Raw genomic sequence first — 20,378 nt, forward strand, 5'->3', positions numbered from 1 at the left:
GAACGGAAGTGCACAGGCGGAAGCGGGCAATGCGCATGCGTCTTGGCGCTTAGTCTTACACGTGTCTGGGCTCCGGAGGATTCGCGCGTAGGTCTCCGGGTCGGACGCAAGCAGGGATCTCGGGTCAGCCATGTTGGTGCTCTTTGAGACCGCGGCGGGTTACGCCATATTTAAGGTGAGTTTAGGCGGCGATCTAGTCGTCAGATGAGGTTGTACAGTGATTGCATGTGTCAGTCGTCTCTGAGGTCGCACATGGCTGTGTGCAGGGCGCACATCGCTAGGCCTCTCTGGGTAATAGAGTCCTCTGGTGTGACGGCCGGGCACCTAGATTAGTGATCCTGTGCGGAGTAGGCTGTAACACGTGGCTGATGGGCGGCTCAGCGGTGGTTATGGGGAGACTCGTTCTGTGCTATATGTAGTTTATTGCCCATACTGGGCAGGAGCTGCGCCACATGCAGGGAGTCTACCAGGCTCCGGCTGGGGGAGTTCAGCTCCTGTGCGGGATCCCTTACCCCCAGGAGCAGCACATCAGCCAGTCATGTCAGTCCCTGTGAGGACTACTGAATGTGCAAAAACAAATGGCCGCCCAGGATTCCTCTTAGTATAAAGTTGTCGGTGATCACACTTATTCAGAGATCCGCTCTAGACCCGGGATTTCCACCTGTGTTCACATGTCCACTTTCCATCTGCTTGTGATGGCGTATCATCTGCTCTAGACCCGGGAACTCCGCCTGTGTCCACATTCCATCTGCTTGTGATGGCGTTTCATCTGCTCTAGACCCGGGATCTCCGCCTGTGTCCACATTCCATCTGCTTGTGATGGCGTATCATCTGCTCTAGACCCGGGATCTCCGCCTGTGTCCACATTCCATCTGCTTGTGATGGCGTTTCATCTGCTCTAGACCCGGGATCTCCGCCTGTGTCCACATTCCATCTGCTTGTGATGGCGTATCATCTGCTCTAGACCCGGGATCTCCGCCTGTGTCCACATTCCATCTGCTTGTGATGGCGTTTCATCTGCTCTAGACCCGGGATCTCCGCCTGTGTCCACATTCCATCTGCTTGTGATGGCGTATCATCTGCTCTAGACCCGGGATCTCCGCCTGTGTCCACATTCCATCTGCTTGTGATGGCGTTTCATCTGCTCTAGACCCGGGATCTCCGCCTGTGTCCACATTCCATCTGCTTGTGATGGCGTATCATCTGCTCTAGACCCGGGATCTCCGCCTGTGTCCACATGTCCACTTTCCATCTGCTTGTGATGGCGTATCATCTTCTCTAGACCCGGGATCTCCGCCTGTGTCCACATTCCATCTGCTTGTGATGGCGTATCATCTGCTCTAGACCCGGGAACTCCGCCTGTGTCCACATGTGCACTTTCCATCTGCTTGTGATGGCGTATCATCTGCTCTAGACCCGGGATCTCCGCCTGTGTCCACATGTCCACATTCCATCTGCTTGTGATGGCGTATCATCCGCTCTAGACCCCGGATCGCCACCTGTGTTCACATGTCCACATTCCATCTGCTTGTGATGGCGTATCATCTGCTCTAGACCCCGGATCGCTGCCTGTGTCCACATGTCCACATTCCATCTGCTTGTGATGGCGTATCATCTGCTCTAGACCCGGGATCTCCGCCTGTGTCCACATGTCCACATTCCATCTGCTTGTGATGGCATATCATCTTCTCTAGACCCGGGATCGCTGCCTGTGTTCACATGTCCACTTTCCATTTGCTTGTGATGTATCCAGTATTAACAAACAATTGGATATCTCCAAAAATGCAAACTGTAAACTAAGGTTTCTGTTTTTAAATTTGATTCCCATTTGTGTCTGTGTGCAGCCTGTTTAGTTTGGTTTTGAATTGATCTGATTTTCGCCAGTCTTAATTTGGGAGCCTCTTGGGGTTGGATTTATCAAGAAGCGCACCACTTAATGAATCTGGCACATCTTTGTGGTTACATGCCCCTAGCCAGAAATGCTACTCCTCTCAGGGACTGTAATAACAAATCTGCTGTTAAAAAAAAAAAACACACACCAACGCCTCGTCCCACCATCTCATCTCCAGCTTTTTGGAAATGCTGCCCAAAACTAAACACCAAAAGTTGCAGAATCTTAGTTCCAAAATATTTAGTGCCTTTTCACAGTGAAGAGTATTATGTCAGTTTTCTATCAAACATTTTGATGACTAGGGCACTAGATTTCTGAGCATGCACAATGATTTTAGAGAACCTTCACCATTACAATCCCATCCAATCTGCAGGCCCCGTGTTATAGAGCAGTGTGAGCTGAGTAGATTGATCAATAATTGTGTGAGTAAAGATTACATATTACTTGTGTTGGAATCATTTAAACCTCTGCACTTTCTGGGATTTTGGGTCTACTGGGCATTTTACTGGAAAATCCAAGAAAGGGCAGAGGTGTAAATGAATAAAACACAAGTTATATGCAATCTTTACTCACAAAACTATGTATCCATCTACTCAGCTCCTCCTGCTCTATAACATGGGGCCTGCAGACTGGACTGTATTTTTATGGTGACATGCAGCATCAATAGTAAAAAGATATAATGTTAAAAATAAAAAAATTGTGATACTCTTACCCAGTGATGCCTTGTGAAATGACCCGATGACGTAGCGGTCTGGCGAGACCACTACGTCATCACAGGTCATTGTCTCGCAAGGTGTTTCTGGGAACGGGAGCTGCCGCCAGCATCGGGAAGGCTGTGGGGGACGCCGGAAGGTAAGAATATCACAATTTGTTTATTTATTTTTAACCTGGGTTGTGTTGTGTATGCGTTTTTTGCGGCCACGATGGATCCGTTAAAAAAAAAAAAAAAACTGACCCAGTGCATCCGTTTTTTACAATCTGCACAGGATCCGTCTTTTCAACATTTGACGGTTTGTGACTGATTGTAAAAAACGGAAGTGTGAAAGAGTCCTAGCTGGATGCTTTATTTCTGTATGCATGCCTCACAAATGAGGGGGTTTGGCTCAGGAGAGCTGACAGGTAGTCTGGGCATTCCTATCCAAGCACAGGATCTGTTTCATGGATGTGTGAATCTGGCCTTAATCCCATTGGCTGTATGATCCCTGCTTGCCCACCTGGCTGACCCAGCCATGCATTATAAGAACTATGGCTGAATGGTCCATTGAACCTTTGAAATCCCCAAAGTCTTGACTGACTGTGCAGCTGATAGGAATTCTCTCCGCTCTGAGTGACTGTTCAAACCAGGTACAAGCACTTGGTGCATGTGTGGCCAAATATTTAAGTGCAGCTTTCGAACACCTTGTTTTCCCTCTAGCTCCACCTCCCCTCTGACAGCTCTGGCTTCACACAGCCGGAGAAGAATGAAGATAGATGGAAAACAAGTAGGTGGGTACGTGCACTGAGCTGTTTGGCCATGACATGATGTACCGAGCACTTGTCTATAGTATCAGCAATCATTCTGTGCTGACAATTCCTTTATCCATATTGAAATTAATTGAGCTTTTCAAGCGGAATCCTATCCAGCTTAGAAGGTAGTGACCATCTTTTAATCTCATAAGTCCCCTTTAAACCTTCCCATTGTTTTAAAAATCTGCTTGAGGGGTCAAAAACTGGAGCCTATACTCTGTTGCTGAACTGGTTAACGGACTATGCTTACCTAGGAAACTGACTGCTAGTTCCCTCCTGTGTGGAGGCATAAGACTGCTTTCCTGGGGATTGTTGTGATCACATAGTTATGCTGCTCTCCGAGCACCTCTGCAACATTTACCGTATTTTCCGGCGTATAAGACAACTTTTTAACCCCTGAAAATCGTCTCAAAAGTCGAAGGTCGTCTTGTACGGCGTGTGCAAGGGAGCGATCCTGGCTGGATGGTTCCCAGGGTCTGAAGGAGAGGAGACTCCTTCAGGCCCTGGGATCCATATTCATGTAAAAAATGAAGAATAAATATAAAAAATATGGATATACTCACCCTAGGACGGCCCCTGGCTCTCAGCGGTGCAAGCGGCAGGCTCCATTCATAAGAATGCATTGAGTGTAGGACCTGCGATGACATCGCGGTCCCGTGACTAGTCACGGGACCGCGACATCATCGCAGGTCCTACACTCAATGCATTCTTAGGAACGGAGGCTGCCGCTTGCACCGCTGAGAGCCAGGGGCCGTCCTAGGGTGAGTATATCCATATTTTTTATTCTTTATTTTTTACATGAATATGGATCCCAGGGCCTGAAGGAGAGTCTCCTCTCCTCCAGACCCTGGGAACCATCCGCACCGCACACGCTGTATAAGATGACTGGGCGTATAAGATGACCCCCGTCTTATACGGCGGGTATATCCCAAATTCCATTCCAGTCGTCTTATACACCAGAAAATACGGCTATCTGCATTCTTAGGGAATGCAGGACACCTCCAACAATGGGGACCTACAAAGGTGTAGTGTTCTTCAGGGCTGTGGAGTCGGTAAGCCGAACCCCCAACTCCTCAATTTCCCTGACTTGCAACTCCTCAGCACTGGTCACTGCTGGGCATGTACATAAAGTGCAGCACAGATTCATCTCCGCTAAAAGCCCAGATCCTGAGATCAGGAACAGACATTTATTTCCGAACTTTCCCAAATTCTTATGAAAAGGTTTATAGCACATCCTGGACCTGACTTTTTTTTTTCTTTTCTTTTTTTACCGACACCAACTCCGCAGCACTGGTGTTCCTGCCTTTCTTGCTTGTTAATTACTTTTGTCTTTTCAGGTTCTAGATGAGAGCAAGTTACAAGAAGTGGACAGTATATGGAAAGAATTCGAAACCCCAGAAAAAGCAAATAAAGTGTAAGTCCTGAAATATCTATATCCAAGTGTATCTTATCTCCTGTAGTGACTGCCTTCTGTAAAATGTATTTCATACAGCCTTAACTTCAGAATCTGACTGTTACACGTATAAACACAAGGGTATTTGCCAATGTTTTTTGGAGAAACACTAATCCCCTAATTCGAGCCTGGAGTTCAGTATCAATTGAATACCAGGTTGTGATTTGATACACCTGGAACTGAAGTGTCATCCATTCTGTGAAATAATCAGTGCAGCAGGGTCCCAATATCAGATTTGTCATTTATGTTGCCAATGATGGATTCATAGTTGAATTGAACAACCGTGATTAGATTCAACATCTTCGTCACTACCACTGAGGCAACAATCGGCGAGATCTATCTCTTAGAGGGGGTCTGTCAACACCTTTCAAACAAAATACAGGTGCCTGGTGCACCCTTGGCGGGGCGAAACCTTTAAGAACACCTTACCACTCTTGCATTCCATCTATCTCCACCTTTCTCTGGATCTATGTCAGAGCTGTCATTTAACGAGGGTGGTGGAGATAGTGGGGAAAACAAGTAGGTAGGGAGGTGCGCTTAATTATTTGGCCATGCCAAGGTTGCACTTAATTATAATAATAATAATAATAAGTTCCGCCTGTACTTGGTTTTAATAGTCATTTTGTGCTGACAGTCCCATTACAGGCACTGTCCACTACTGGACAACCCGTTTTTAATCATTCAACTCTGTGGCATAAAAGAAAAAATGCCTGCCTCCCAGACCAGCACTTCTCCCTGCGGTTCACCCATCCGCACTCATTGAGTTGCTGCATTCTTCACTAATCCATCAGATTGAAAGTCTGGGTTGGTAGATAAGCAAAAGCGGCTGCAGCTGATCATCTGCTGCCGCCAGAATGGACAGCTCAGTGACAGCCGGGGCACTGCTGGTCCGGGATGTAAGCATTAGTGATGAGCGGACGTGCTCGTGTGCTAGCCGAGGGTCTTCTTTGTGCTTGAATAATACTGTTCAGTCCCCGCACCTTCATGTTTCACCGCTGTTCACGTCCAAGCACCTTCACTCATCACTAGTTAAACATGTTGTTTGTTTGTTTTTTTCTCATTGAGCTCCTTTTTTTATAGAAGATGTTTAGTTCTGTTACATTAATCTGTTTAACCAGCCATGATGCTATTTGACTCCTGGTTTTCTTGATTTCTAGTGTTAAGTTGAAGCACTTTGAAAAGTTCCAGGACACGACTGAAGCGCTGTCCGGTAAGCCGATATCTGCATCCATGCCACTTCTCGATATGTTTACTGTTGCCGATGATGGATTGTTCTTCCGATGAAACGAATGATTTTACTTCAACATTTCGTCACTACCACTGAGGCAACGTTCTTCTCTGGGCTGCTCTCATCAGGGCAGGCTCCTATAAAATGCTGACGGAATCGGGTCAGCTGACTGGGGCCTAAGTAAAACGTATTTTGTTGTCCACTTTTAAGCCTTGTAGACCAGTCAACTGAGTTGAAAGGGCACTTGCCTGGCTACATTACTTTCCTACTTGTTGACACAGTATGTGAATATGAATACAAATGACTGCTATAGTGCCCCTTATTCTGGCTTCAGACTGAACCCAATCGCCCCCAATTTTTTTTTTTTTTTAATTGAAGTCTCCACTTTCCCCTCCCTTAGCGGCCACTGCTTTGGTAGAAGGAAAGATCAGCAAAAACTTGAAGAAGGTCCTAAAGAAAATTGCAGCAAAAGAAGCACATGAGCAGCTGGCGATTGCAGATGCCAAGCTCGGTGGTGTCATTAAGGTATTAATGTGTGGAATCATCCAGAACTTCCACATGGTTTGTTGCAGGCCATGCTTTTCTCATAAGCTGAGCGGTTGTGCCCTCCATCTTCCCAACTTTAGGATAAAGTGAACATCAGCTGTGTGCACAGTGCCATGGTGACGGAGCTCATGAGGGGGATCCGCAATCAGGTGGACGGCCTTATTACAGGACTCTCCACTCGGGAGATGGCTGCAATGTCCCTTGGCTTGGCTCACAGGTAATAAATACCCTTCTAATTCCTTTTATCTTCCACAGCCAAAGTAGCCTTGACGCGTTTTTAACCATTTTGAATGAAGCTCCACTTTTGTGATGTGATCACCATTGTGTGGTTTATATATAGATACAATCGATGACACGCTTGAGTAATTTGAGAATATATGTATGTGTGTGTGTATGTATATATAATTTTGATCTAAGTTTAAAGGGAATCTATCAGAAAGACTTCACCCCAAGCCAAGTGCAGCAATACCATTACATGACCAATGCGTTGCTCCATTCCTAAGAAATCGGCGTTTTAATTGATATGCAAATAAGGCTGGATGAATATGGTAGATCTGCTTCTGTCACTCCAGCTCTAGTCCCCACCCAGCGCCGCCGCCTCCTGCTTGACTGACCCTTTGCCTGATGTTCATGCTTTGTAGAGGCTGTAGGTAAAGCAGGGGAGGCATTGCTGGGTGGCAATAGAGCTGCAGTGACAGAGGCCTCACATCTACAAATAACGCCTAAGCTACATTTATGTATCAATTCAAATTCTGATTTCTCAGTAATGGAGGAATATACTGACAATGTAAAGCTAATGCATTGAACATGCACATCTCCGTATACGAACTATTTAAAGCTATCTGATAACAGTGATTTTATTTTGGAGAAAGCCCAATTTGAATATCAAACTTGATACAGGCATTGTATTAATCTAGTATGCTGTATAACTTATGTAGATGTCTATATATGATACAGTAATTTTTTAACGGGTAATCATCCCCTTTGGTTGCAGTATTAGTGAAACCTTTAAGCCTATTTTTTGGCATTTGTGCACTGAAAAATATCCCCTTAAAAGGGGTTATCCAAGACTATTTAATTTATTACTACAAGCCTAAGATCTAACAGGCAGGTAGTTCTGCACTACCTGCCTGTTCCTTGCACCAATCTCTGCCAGCACAAAGCGGACATAAACGCTCCTGCCAGCAATTCCATGGCTTCTGCTGACGTCATGTCGACAGAGCAGTGGCTTCTCTTCCGCTCTACTCTGTCGATGGGCTGTGACTGCCGACGTCATGCTGATTGACAGCTGACTCCCCACTGCATAAGTGGGAGGAGCCGTCGCTCAATCAGCATGACGTTCGTAGTCACTGCCTGTCATCGAAGCAGCTGGGAAGAATTGTTCTGGTTCTGTTGACGTGGAGCGGTCAGTGATGCTCTGAGACTTGCAGGGTAGAATGTGCTGGTACTTTCCTCTATCAACTACCTTGTTAGCTTTTAGGCCCATAGTAAAAAAAATAAATAAAATAAATGCTACTGCACAACCACTCTAAGAAGCATGCTTGTGAGGTCTTGGCAATGCTCTTTATTTAAGGAGTCTCAATGGAAGATTCCCTTTTAGTGGAATATGTCAGGGACTGTGCAAAATACGTAAATATCTCTTGTGGAACACTGTTGATACCTGTTGATTGCCTGATGTTTGCTTTTCCCATTTTATCCTTTATCCATGACTTACCGATTTTGTATATCCACAGCCTGTCTCGCTACAAACTAAAGTTCAGCCCCGACAAGGTGGACACAATGATTGTACAAGCGATCTGTGAGTGTCTTCTGATGAAAAATAATGCTATGAAGCTGGTTAGATATTTTCTGAATTCTAACACTACTTTTTCCTCCAGCTCTTCTAGATGATCTGGATAAGGAGCTGAATAATTACATCATGCGCTGCAGAGAGTGGTACGGCTGGCACTTTCCTGAGCTGGGCAAAGTCATCACCGATAACTTGGCATACTGCAAGTGTGTGCGGGCTGTAGGTGAGCTACAACGCTTGTAATCCTAATGGGCAGAGAACGGTGCTAAACTCGCTTACCGCCCATCTTGTCCCCATTAAAAGCATGCAGGCATTTGATTTTACCTATGTGTTTGCTATTAGCATTGTTCACTGTTGCTTTATGATTATTCCACTGACTGTGGGTTTGATAAAACGAAGAATATCTCAAATTACTTTATTTTGGCCATTGATGATGACTATCTTATTGCCTGATTTTCCAATGAGGGCAATTTCAGTCACTACTTCATCTGAGGCCATCTCCTTGCATTATCTATTATTTCTAGTGTTCATTTGTGCACATATGTTGAATTACTACTCTGTTTATTTTTTATCATTGGCCAGGTGACCGGGTTAATTACGCCTCCTTTGACCTCTCTGAGATCCTTTCTGAAGAAGTGGAGGCAGAGGTGAAAGCTGCTGCAGAGATTTCCATGGGCACAGAGGTGTCAGAGGAAGATATCAATAATATCTTACACTTGTGTGATCAGGTAAGTGTTGGACCTTTGGAAGAGAGCAGTCCGTTTGTGCCGATTTCTATTACATTTAGTGTTTTCACCACGACCAAGATTTAGAAAATCTTTGAGGGTGAAAAGCAAAACAATGCATAAAACACAAGTCTCATCACCTATTGAAAAGTTCACTTTCTTTTCACTGCCTTCTGTAAAAATGTGCATTGTGCAGTCAGAGCTTGTCACTCTGATGACCATTGCATATATAGGCACATGGATATCGGTGTCCTGATTTTGCCGTATAAATATCCCCAGACTTAGGGCATGGGGTTCAGTATCAATTGAATAATATACCAGGTAGTGATTTGATACTCCTGGAAATCGTCCAATAAAACCTTTGTCTTCCATTGTGTAAAACACCGGGATCAGCAGGGGATGCATGACTGTAAAGTGTCCCAATATCGGATTTGCCATTTATGTTGCCAATGATGGATTTATAGTTGAATTGAACAACTGTGATTAGATTCAACATCTTCGTCACTACCACTGAGGCAACAATCGGTGATCGATCTCTTAAAGGACTTGTTCACTGCTGGACCACCCCCTTTTGATTCACGTTCCTTCTCTTCCACCCTTTTTTTTTCCACCACCTCATTAGTGTCTGTTCTAGACTTGCAGAATGTTTTGTTGAGGAGACATTAAGTATGAAAACGAATACAAGTGGTCCCGAATATTAACCCCTTCACGACCTTGAGATTTGACTTTTTTTTTTTTTTTTTCCATTTTCTGTTTTCTTTCTTCCCACAGCCATAACTTTTTTATTGTTTATGATTTTACCATATTTTATACTGGAAAGGAAAACGGGGAAAAAAATTCCAAGTGCGGTGAAATTGCAAAAAAAAAGTGCAATTCCACAATTTTGTTTTGGGTTTTTTATTTACCATGTTCACTAAATGCTAAAACTGAGCTGTCATTTTGACTCCCCAGGTCATTACGAGTTTTGCAGATACCAAACATGCATAGGTTCTTTTTTTTAAGTGGTGAAAAAAAAATTCAAACATTGTAAGGGAAAAAAAGCGCTATTTTCAGAGACACTCTATTTTCGGTTTCTGGGGCTGGGTGAAAGTTTATTTTTTGAGTGTCAAGCTGATTTTATTTGATACCATTTTCGAGTAGATGCAATATTTTAATCGCCCGTCATTGCATTTTATTGCAACGTCGCAAATCAAATGTTGCAATTTGACGATTCTTTTTTTATTTTCTGAATGGGGCAAAAGGGGGTGATTTGAACTTTTATATTCAATTTTTGTAAAACTTTTTTTTTTTTTTTTTTTCCTTGTTGAATAGTGCCCTTAGGGAACTTGAAGCTGATCTGTGCTACAAATACCAGGGCTTCAGCACTGTTATGTGTATCATAAATCATTATCTCCTATGAATGCCAGCCACGGGGCGGTGTCCGTATAAGATCTGCAATGACGGGGAGGGGGGGGGGTCTTCTGCAAACCCCCGCTGTCATGCCCAACCCATTGGCGAATTGCGATCATGTGACTGGGGCGCTGATGGGTGGGGTTTGTGATATGCATCTGGTTTGCACTAGTTAAATGCCGCTGTCAGAGATTGACTGATCCACCCGCTGCTGTTAAATACACATGACATCTGATCAGATCAGCTGTTATGTGCAGGGAAAGATGCAGGATCTGTGTCACAGCTACATCAAAGGACGGGACGCAGCCTATGACATACCTAAATGTTATAAATAGTGAAGTGGTTAATATGTCCTTTTTTTTATTTATTTTTTTATTTTATTTTTTAAGCCGTACTAATTATACATTCATCAAAAATTTTGTTTTGTGTTTGACAAGAAGTCTACAGATTGCACCACATTACATGATTCTTTTTTCCTATATAATTTTTGGAAAATGTGTCAATAAAAAGCAAACACTTTTTAATACAGAATTGTCGTATTCTTTTCCTGTTGGGTGAAACGCAGCAGAAAAACTTCATATAAAGCAAACGTCTTGTTTTGTAGTTTTTTTTCCCCTTCACATAATACATATATCATGAAGATTGTACATGTCATTGCTTTAGCTTCGTGCTTTTTTCATTTAGGTAATAGAAATCTCTGAGTACAGGACCCAGCTATACGATTACCTGAAAAACAGAATGATGGCCATAGCGCCAAATCTCACGGTCCTGGTAGGGGAGTTGGTTGGTGCCAGGCTTATTGCCCATGCAGGTCAGTCTCTACTTCCATCACCAGATTGCTTCTCTGGTCTTTGGACCAGCTCTGTATTTCAGCTGTGGTCGGTGATGATGACTATATTATTTTGCCAGATTTTCCATGATGGCAATTGTAGTCACTATCTCATCTGAGGCCACTTACTTATAGTTTATATACTATTTAGCCACTCTGTTGCATCTCCGTGCATAGTTTATATTTTTTTCTTATTTTTTGCCATGATATATATATTCATGTTATCCTTTTTTTTTTTTTTTTGTCCCCTCTATAGGCTCCCTTTTGAATCTGGCAAAGCACCCAGCGTCCACTGTACAGATCCTGGGGGCTGAGAAGGCACTGTTCAGAGCACTGAAGACCAAAAGGGACACTCCAAAATACGGTCTTCTTTATCACGCATCCCTTGTTGGTCAGACTGCACCCAAAAATAAGGGCAAGGTAAATGGTGCTTAGTGAATCCTACCTAGCCAATCCTCTGTTAATCAATTGCGATATCTTTCCAACTGGTCTTTAGCAGAGTTATGTCTTCCCCCCCCCCCCCCCCCCCTTCAAAAAAAAATATCATCTAAATTTGTAGAAGAGAAGTAAGAATTGGTACTTTCACCTTGTATTAGGGCCAGCTGCGAGTTCTGGCTTCAGAACCCTTGGGGTGCCGAAGATTACTGACCCTGACTGTAGATAATAAGGTTTTGTTTTTTCGTCCTTCAGATCTCCCGTATGCTTGCAGCCAAGTCAGCACTTGCTATCAGATATGATGCTCTTGGGGAAGACACGAATGCACAGCTGGGGGTGGAGACCAGAGCGAAATTGGAAGCACGCCTCCGAAATTTGGAGGAGAGGGGGGTAGGTACTATGGCAGCTATAATATCTGTCTTGTGGTCTGTGATGATGTCCCTTTTATTGCCTGATGTTTCTATGAGGGCAATATCAGTCACTACTTCATCTGAGCCTCAATGTTTCTGTACCAGTACAGTAGGATGTACCAATACTTTAATAATCCGGTGCTAAATTGTCATCTGCTTGTTCCTAGCTAAAGAGAATTAGTGGCTCCGGGAAAGCACTTGCCAGAGCTGAGAAATATCAACATAAAAGGTATGAGCTGCTATAAAAGTATAGTATGCGTCTGTGTATACTATACCTTATATACTTGAGTATAAGCCGAGACCCCTAACGTTGCCATAAAAAAACTGGGAAAACTTAATGACTATAGTATAAGCCTAGGGTGGGAAATGCAGCAGCTACCGGTAAATGTCAAAAGTAAAAATAGATACCAATAAAAGTAAAATTAATTGAGACATCAGTAGGTTAAGTGTTTTTGAATATCCATATTGAATCATGAGCCCCATATAATGCTCCATAAAGTTCATGATGGGCCCCATAAGATGCTCCATACAAAATACACCCCATATAATGCTCCATAAAGTTTGATAGGCTCCATAACATGCTCCATATTAAAATATGAACCATATAATGCTGCACAAAGGTTAATAAGGGCCCCATAAGATGCTCCATAGAGATATTTGCCCCATATAATGGTGCACAAATGTTGATTATGGCCCCATAAGATGCTCCATAGGAAATTTGCCCCATATAATGCTGAATAAAAGTTCATTATTGCCCCATAAGATGCTCCATGGAAACATTTGCCTCATATAATGCTGCATAAAAGTTGATTATTGCTCCATAGGAAATTTGCCCCATATAATGCTGCATAAAAGTAGATTATCGCCCCATAAAATGCAGTTTATGCTGCTATTATTAACTGTACAGTATATCTGCTGCTGCAGTTAAAGAAAAGAAAAAAGACATACCTCTCGCCGTTGCTCAGCATCCTCTGCAGTGACTATTCAGGCAGAGGGCGGCGCTCACTAACACGTCATCGCGCCCTCTGACCAGAGCGTCACAGACAGAGGACGCGTTAGATGGCGCCCGGCGGGGGGACAGGTGACTATCGCGCAATGCCCCCGTTATACCCACCTGCTCCTGGCGCGGTCCCTGCCATCCCTGGTTCTCCGGGCGCTGACAGCTGCTTTCTGTATTGAGCGGTCACATGGTAGCGCTCATTACAGTAATGAATATGCGGCTCCACCCCTATGGGAGTGGAATCGGGTATATATTCATTACTGTAATGAGCAGTACCATGTGACCGCTCAACACAGGAAGAAGCTGCAGGGCCCCGGAGAACCAGGGACCACGCCAGGAGCAGGTGAGCATGATAAGACAGCTGCCGCTCCCTCTCCCCTGCCGACCCCTGGGAATAACTAGGGTATAAGCTGAGAGGGGCAATTTCAGCCTTAAAAAATGGGCTGAAATTTGCGGCTTATACTCGGGTGTATACTGTAATTGTTTCTTAACATGTACATGTGTGGCTATCCAAAGACTAACCACTTGCGTTATTATAGTGCATTTTACTTGTCTGGGCTTTGGGACCTTTAACATTAAATCAAGGCGCCTGAAAAACTTGTAGCTCTTTGTGATGATATCTCCTTCTACTTACAGTGAGGTTAGAACTTATGACCCATCCGGGGACTCGACCCTTCCATCGGTTCCCAAAAAGAGAAAGATTGAAGAGGTTGAGGAGGAGGAAGAGCAGCCCTCTGAGGTCCGAGTGAAGAAAGCTAAAAAGCCAAAGATTGAGGAGGAGGAAGAGCAGCCGTCCTGTCAGTTCCAAGGGAAGAAATCTAAAAAGCAAAATATCGAAGAGCTTGAGGAAGAGCAGCCCTCTGTGGTCCGAGTAAAGAAAGCTAAAAAGCCAAAGGCTGAGGAGGAGGAAGAGCAGCCGCCCTGTGAGTTCCAAGTGAAGAAATCTAAAAAGCAAAAAATTCAAGCAGTTGAAGAAGTAGAAGGTATTCTTGGGCACTATTACATTGTGTAGGCATCCGTTTAGTGTGGACATTATAATGTATATATCTATCTGCAGGTTAATAGTGTTACAGTGCGACTACAGGGAGAAAATGAACTTTATTCCCCATGGGAGTTGCCGGCATTCAGTCTGAGGCATGCCCAGGGTAGCTAGTAACCGCTCACAGCATCGTAGGCTGCAGCTCGAAGTAGGCCCTGGCAGGATGATTGACAGCCGACTCTACAGCACATCTGTGTAGTGAGCTGTCAGTGCCTGGGTGTACATACTTTCAGCCGCTCCTCACTGTGTACTGAGGAGTGGCTGTAGCTATTCCAGGCATGCATCAGTAACTGAAAGCCAGCGACTCCCAGGAGGAATTAAGTCTCCCTCATTTTCAGTAAGGTGGCTGGACAGCATTGTAGCACTACTTACCTGCAGGTTTAGCATTTCAGGACATGACAGTTTCCCTTAAAAACAGTATTGTATATGGGGGTGGAAACCTCTTGAAGACTAAAGCAAACTTCACTTTTGTGCCCAGTAAACTTGTTTTATATGGAAATTGTTGTGCTATCTTTGCAGAAGAAGAACCAGAAGTTGAGGAGACGCCAAAGAAGAAGAAAAAGAAGAAAGTGATTAAGACAGAAGAGGAGGAAGAACAAGAAGAAGCACCTACCACTAGTACAGTTGATGAGGTGAGAGTCCATACAGGTTAACCCATTTGCGGTCTCCGCCGTACTAATACTGCGCAGGTCGCTTCCCTCCCTTTGATGTGAGCTCCGGCAGTGAACACTCACATCTTTCCTGGTACAGGTCAGCTGTTTTGAACAGCTCCCATGTGCCCGGAACAGCCGTAGATGGAATCATGATCCATCCGCAGCTATTAACTTGTTAAATGCCGCTGTCAAACGCTGACAGCGGCATTTAACGTGCGCTTCCGGAAATCGTGCAGGGAATCTGCCCACCGACCCTGTCATGTGATTGCGGGTCACCGGTGGGTTGGCATGACAGCCAGAGGTCTCCTAGAGACCTCTATGGTTGTTAATGTCAGATTGCTATGCGCGCCGCCCGATGGATGGCGCTCATAGCAATTCTGCTACATACAGGTGATCTGATCATCGCCTGTATGTAGCAGAGCCGATCGGGTTATCGCAGCCTCTAGTCTCCCATGGACTATTTTAAAGCATGTCAAAAGTAAAAAAATATATTTTTTAAAAATATAAGTTTAAATCACCCCCCTTTCGCCCCATTCAAAATATAACAAAAAAATCAAACATGTTTGGTTTTGCTGCGTTCAGAATTGCCCGATCTATAAAAAGAAAAGAAAAAAAAAGGGATTAACTTTATCGCTAAACGGCATAGTAAGAAGAAAAGTCAAACTGCCAGAATTACGTTTGTTTTTGTTTTTTTGGTTGCCGTGAAATTAAATTAAAATGCAATAACAGACGTTCAAAAGAACGTATCTGCACCGAAATAGTATCAATAAAAACGTCAGCTCAGCACGCAAAAAATAAGTCCTCACCAAACCACAGATCACGAAAAATAGACGCTGCGGGTAACGGAAAATTGGACCCTTTTTTTCCACCGCTTAAATAAAAAAAAAAAAAAACATGTTTGGTGTCTTATGAACCTGGAGACTCATAATGGCAGGTCAGTTTTAGCATTTGGTGAACATGGTAAAAAAAAAAAAAAAAAAAAGGTTGAATTTCACTTTTTTTTGCAATTTCACCGCACTTGAAACTTTTTTCCCATTTTCCAGTACACAACATGGTAAAGTCAATGGTGTCGTGCAAAAGTACAACTTGTCCCGCAAAAAACAAGCCCTCACATGGCCATATTGGAGGAAAAATAAGTAATGCCTCTGGGAAGAAGGGGAGCAAAAAAAAACAAACGCAAAAACGAAAAATGGCAAGATATCAAAGGGGTTGTCCACAACCCAGACAACACTTTCTTAAATACTACGGTCTCCAGTGTTAAATAAGAGCCTCTCCAACCGCACTGATGCCATATGTGATCATTATCATTATGTGTCATTGTTATGCCATGTGAGCACCGCAATCAGTTGGTGGCCACTAAAGGGCTGCAGCACTCGCACCCCCAGCGGTATCCTAGTTTCATCCAGGGGACGTGTGAGTGAAGCAGCAGATTAGTGGTGGCTCTTCTGGCAGCAGTGTTCACATGCCATAACAAGGGATATCTGAGTAGTATACAATCACAGCTGTGACCTGTTTCTGGTCATAGTGCTGTTTCTGTTCATATTCTTATGTATTCTCAATGTTTTGTATTTACAGCCTCCCAAAAAGAAGAAGAAAAAGAAGGCAAAAAAGGAGGAGGAGGATGATTGAAAACAGGACATTTTCACAAAATACAGACTATATTCATTTCAAGATGACTTTACAGATTTGGTTTATCTGGATGCCCGAGAGCCTGCCTTAGTTGATACAATTCTCCAGTGACCGGGGCCTCCGTGACATCTTGTTTTTTCATTGTTTAGTAATGTATGATAACATCAGAGATGAGAGCTTTTATATATGATGGCTGTGTAGATTTATTCCTTTTATTATGTATGATTTTGTAGGCAGTAAACGTTTCTGTCTTGATCAAATATATTTTTATGAACGTTATCATTCAGCTTTCATTAACCACTTTTTTAATATTGGGAGCATTTAGGCAACAAGCAGAAAATGTATGGGTCCATTTTACACTGCACATTCTATCGTCCTTGTCTCTGTTTGCAACGTACAGGGAGTCTGTCTCTACATTCATGCTTCCCAAACTGCGGGCCGCATGGATCTGAGCCTGGCTGCACTTTTGCAGCTGGATACATCTTTCTCCCAAACACTTCGACATTTCTGAGAAAACAATTTGAAATTTTATGAGGTACATGGGGAGACTGAATAAGTGTGATGCAGACCCTAGCTGGACTCTCCAGCTGACAGGTCTTTCATGTGTGTCCATAGGGAGAGACCTGTCAATCACCTGGAGTGAGGTGGGGAGAATCTGGCCAGGGACCCCTTCAACCTCCACTCATGACTTTTTGTGGATGGGTCTTTCAACTATATTTGCTTGGAAACAGAACATAAAAGGTTTCTCCCACAGCAAGGATCTGATTCCCGCTGCCTGTGGTTTGGGCAGGATGATTTGAGTGACAGGATCCATTGGTTTATTCCTGCGGCTGCTCTGAGCATTCAAATCCACCCCACTATACAATCTCAAGAGACGAAGGCCTTTTCTCCTTCGCCTCATTGGGGGACACAGACCCGTGGGTGTATGCTGCTGCCAATAGGAGGCTGACACTAAGTGATACAAAAAAAAGTTAGCTCCTCCCCTGCAGTATACACCCTCCTGCTGGCTCTCAGCTCCTCCCCTGCAGTATATACCCTCCTGCTGGCTCTCGGCTCCTCCCCTGCAGTATACACCCTCCTGCTGGCTCTCGGCTAACCAGTTCTTGCTTAGTGTCTGTAGGAGGCACATGGGTCTGTTTCAGACCCCAACGTTTTTATTTTATTGTTTACTTTTCTGTAAATTTGTATTTTTTAATTAACGGAGTGAAGGGGGCGATGGTTCCTTTCAAGGTTCCGATCTCCCCCGAACCATCAACAGGCGAGCACGGCGAGTATACCTCCCCGTACCCTCTCCTGCGAGGTGGGAAGCCATGCCTGAGCTCACTTCAGGGGCGACGGTTCCTTTCATGGTCCCGATCTCCCCACACCAGCAGCAGGCGACCACATGGAGTGTCGCCTCCATGTATCCTCTCCTGGAGCCAGGCCTAATGCTGGACAACTGGCCCTGTCCACCCGGACTGAGCTCCGTGGCTGTACAGAGGCCCCTCTCTATGGCGTCCGAGCAGCCCCCACTGTCCCACCACTGTGAAAGCGGATGGCACAAGGAGGCGGACGGTTCCTCTCCACCTCCCTAACAAACGGATGATGGATTGAGGTTTATCCCTGCACCGTCCACGCTGCACAGAACAGCGCTGAAACCCACATCCGCGGCGGCTCCATGCCGGGACGCGCACCAATGGTGAGTGGATCCATCTTCAGTGGGATATTCACATGCTGACAGGCAGCCTCAGCCACTTCCCTGTGGCCCACCTCTCTGAGGTAACGCTCTGGATGGCTGCAAAAATTTAGTCCCCGGCTTCGGCCGATTTGTAGGCCGCATCCTGGAAGTCTTGCCTGGAACGCCCGGCTGGTGTCGCCCGCCGGCTACAGAAATTTAGGCCCCGGCTTGGGCCTATTCAACATCGTGTCTGTGGCTCCGCCCCCCAAATTGGCGCTTCTCGCTCTCTGTGAGATTTTATCAACTCTGCAGCTCCCAGTGGCCATCTTGGTCCACCCGGCCAGCTCACACTGGGGTGACAGTATTTTTGCATTAAAGGGGCACATCGACTCTACATCAGTACCCGGGTAAGGAAGTACCTGGCCTGGTCTTAAAGGCATATGGCCAGTATTCCCAGTCTTAAAGGTGCATGACCAGTATTCCCTGGTCTTAAAGGTGCATGACCAGTATTCCCTGGTCTTAAAGGTGCATGACCAGTATTCCCTGGTCTTAAAGGTGCATGACCAGTATTCCCTGGTCTTAAAGGTGCATGACCAGTATTCCCTGGTCTTAAAGGCGCATGACCAGTATTCTCTGGTCTTAAAGGCGCATGACCAGTATTCTCTGGTCTTAAAGGCGCATGACCAGTATTCTCTGGTCTTAAAGGCGCATGACCAGTATTCCCTGGTCTTAAAGGCGCATGACCAGTATTCTCTGGTCTTAAAGGCGCATGACCAGTATTCTCTGGTCTTAAAGGCGCATGACCAGTATTCCCCGGTCTTAAAGGCGCATGGCCAGTATTTCCTGGTCTTAAAGGCGTATGACCAATATTTCCTGGTCTTAAAGGCGCTTGATCAGTCCGAGGAGCCCTCCGCCGCCGACCCCAGCTTTATCCTCTAGTTCCCCTCAGTGGACTTCTTCACTGACCAATCCATGGTTCTCTGACCAAGAGATTGAATCCCTCTGTGTACCCTCTGTGTTTGGAGTGCTCGCAGGACCAATATACATGGTCCCTATCCTACATGGGAGCCGTCGGCTAGCAGGGGCCGCAAGTATTCTAGAAACGTGCAGGCATCTAGAAACATACAGGCATCTAGAAAACGGAAGTTTTTCGTTTCCTGCTCCCTCACCAATGATTTGATGACAACAAGGCTCTGAATATGGATTGGATATTGCCTGAGCTTGCGAGAGCTTCAGAGACTAAACTCCCTCGAGAGCATTTGCCATTCAATTCGGATAAGCGATTCACTGGACAGAAGCCTCTACGTGGGATGCCATGCCTGGCCTGTTTTTTAAGGGCGACGGGTCCTTTAAAGGGCACCGATCTCCCCACACCATCAACAGACGAGCACACGGAGTGTCGTCTCCATGTTTCCTCTTCTGCATCCAGGCCTAACGCCAGACAACCTGTCCTGTCCACCTGGAGACCTGTACTCTGTGGACATATAGAGGCACCCTTTTTGGCGTACGAGCTCCCCCCTCTGCATCACCACTATTTAGTGGATGATGCAAGAGGGCGGACAATTCCTCTCCACTTCCCTGTTAAGAGGTTGATGGATCGAGGGTGCCTAATTTTTATCTCTGCACCGTGAAAAGAGGAGATGGCAAGAGACTATGACCTGCTGGATGCAGCCGCACATTCTGCCATGGGGCAGATTAACCGGGTAGAATCTCCTGTGGTATTCCTACCAGTATCCCTACCTGATGGGTCATCAATTAAAAATACCACGGACTGTCAGATAGCAAATCTGGTTCGTTCCGTCTTGCGGCTTCGAGTCCAGCGCTCTATCCTCCCTAGCGGCCGCATGGATTGCTAGAGCAATGGTCTCCTGGCTGGAGACCTTAACTACCTTGGTTCACACCAGCAACAACTGGCCAATCAAATCCTTTGAGCGGGAGACTGACAAAGGATTGTATAAGGATTGTCCAGCACAGTCTAGATCTAAGGGATCTTTGTTCCAAACAGGGGAACGAAAAGTAAGATCGACCCTGGACCTCAAACTTCTAACAACCTTTGACATGGTCCTCCTTCTTTGGATGGAGTTCCTCCGCTCAGCCATTACTTCAACAGAAAAAGGTGCAGTTTCCGGCATCCATCGACATTCGGGTTGCTTGCCCTCTGCAAAAATTCCTTCGCCTTTCCATTCGTCAACAGCATTT

The 20,378-nt window shown here is 45.1% G+C and overlaps 1 protein-coding gene and 5 non-coding genes across 6 annotated transcripts; all 6 read left to right on the forward strand.

Moving 5' to 3' along the window:
- The first annotated feature begins 16 nt into the window (after positions 1–16).
- On the forward strand, positions 17–16,801 carry NOP58 (NOP58 ribonucleoprotein). Its single transcript, XM_069733576.1, has 15 exons — positions 17–175; positions 4,735–4,811; positions 6,008–6,060; positions 6,479–6,603; positions 6,705–6,841; positions 8,358–8,422; positions 8,502–8,636; positions 8,996–9,141; positions 11,212–11,338; positions 11,613–11,776; positions 12,047–12,181; positions 12,369–12,430; positions 13,838–14,184; positions 14,760–14,872; positions 16,469–16,801. The coding sequence occupies exons 1-15, from the start codon at positions 131–133 to the stop codon at positions 16,520–16,522; spliced, it is 1,785 nt and encodes a 594-aa protein (XP_069589677.1). The 5' UTR covers positions 17–130; the 3' UTR covers positions 16,523–16,801.
- LOC138646260 (small nucleolar RNA SNORD70) lies at positions 5,091–5,177 on the forward strand. Its single transcript, XR_011314833.1, has one exon. It is a non-coding gene; the product is annotated as a small nucleolar RNA SNORD70 (small nucleolar RNA).
- On the forward strand, positions 6,099–6,186 carry LOC138646261 (small nucleolar RNA SNORD70). Its single transcript, XR_011314834.1, has one exon. It is a non-coding gene; the product is annotated as a small nucleolar RNA SNORD70 (small nucleolar RNA).
- Positions 8,835–8,910, forward strand: LOC138646266 (small nucleolar RNA SNORD11). The gene has a single exon (XR_011314839.1). It is a non-coding gene; the product is annotated as a small nucleolar RNA SNORD11 (small nucleolar RNA).
- On the forward strand, positions 9,575–9,661 carry LOC138646259 (small nucleolar RNA SNORD70). Its single transcript, XR_011314832.1, has one exon. It is a non-coding gene; the product is annotated as a small nucleolar RNA SNORD70 (small nucleolar RNA).
- Positions 12,214–12,290, forward strand: LOC138646265 (small nucleolar RNA SNORD11). Its single transcript, XR_011314838.1, has one exon. It is a non-coding gene; the product is annotated as a small nucleolar RNA SNORD11 (small nucleolar RNA).
- Positions 16,802–20,378: the final 3,577 nt, after the last annotated feature.

Source organism: Ranitomeya imitator, chromosome 7 (genome assembly GCF_032444005.1).
Source record: "Ranitomeya imitator isolate aRanImi1 chromosome 7, aRanImi1.pri, whole genome shotgun sequence".
Classification (NCBI taxonomy): Eukaryota; Metazoa; Chordata; class Amphibia; order Anura; family Dendrobatidae; genus Ranitomeya; species Ranitomeya imitator.

Excerpts from the sequence above, each read along its gene's own strand:
- NOP58 (XM_069733576.1), top strand. The coding sequence starts at position 131 with ATGTTGGTGCTCTTTGAGACCGCGGCGGGTTACGCCATATTTAAG. Across the intron at positions 12,182-12,368 it reads GAAATTTGGAGGAGAGGGGG|CTAAAGAGAATTAGTGGCTC; the intron begins GTAGGTACTATG and ends GCTTGTTCCTAG. Across the intron at positions 12,431-13,837 it reads GAGAAATATCAACATAAAAG|TGAGGTTAGAACTTATGACC; the intron begins GTATGAGCTGCT and ends TTCTACTTACAG.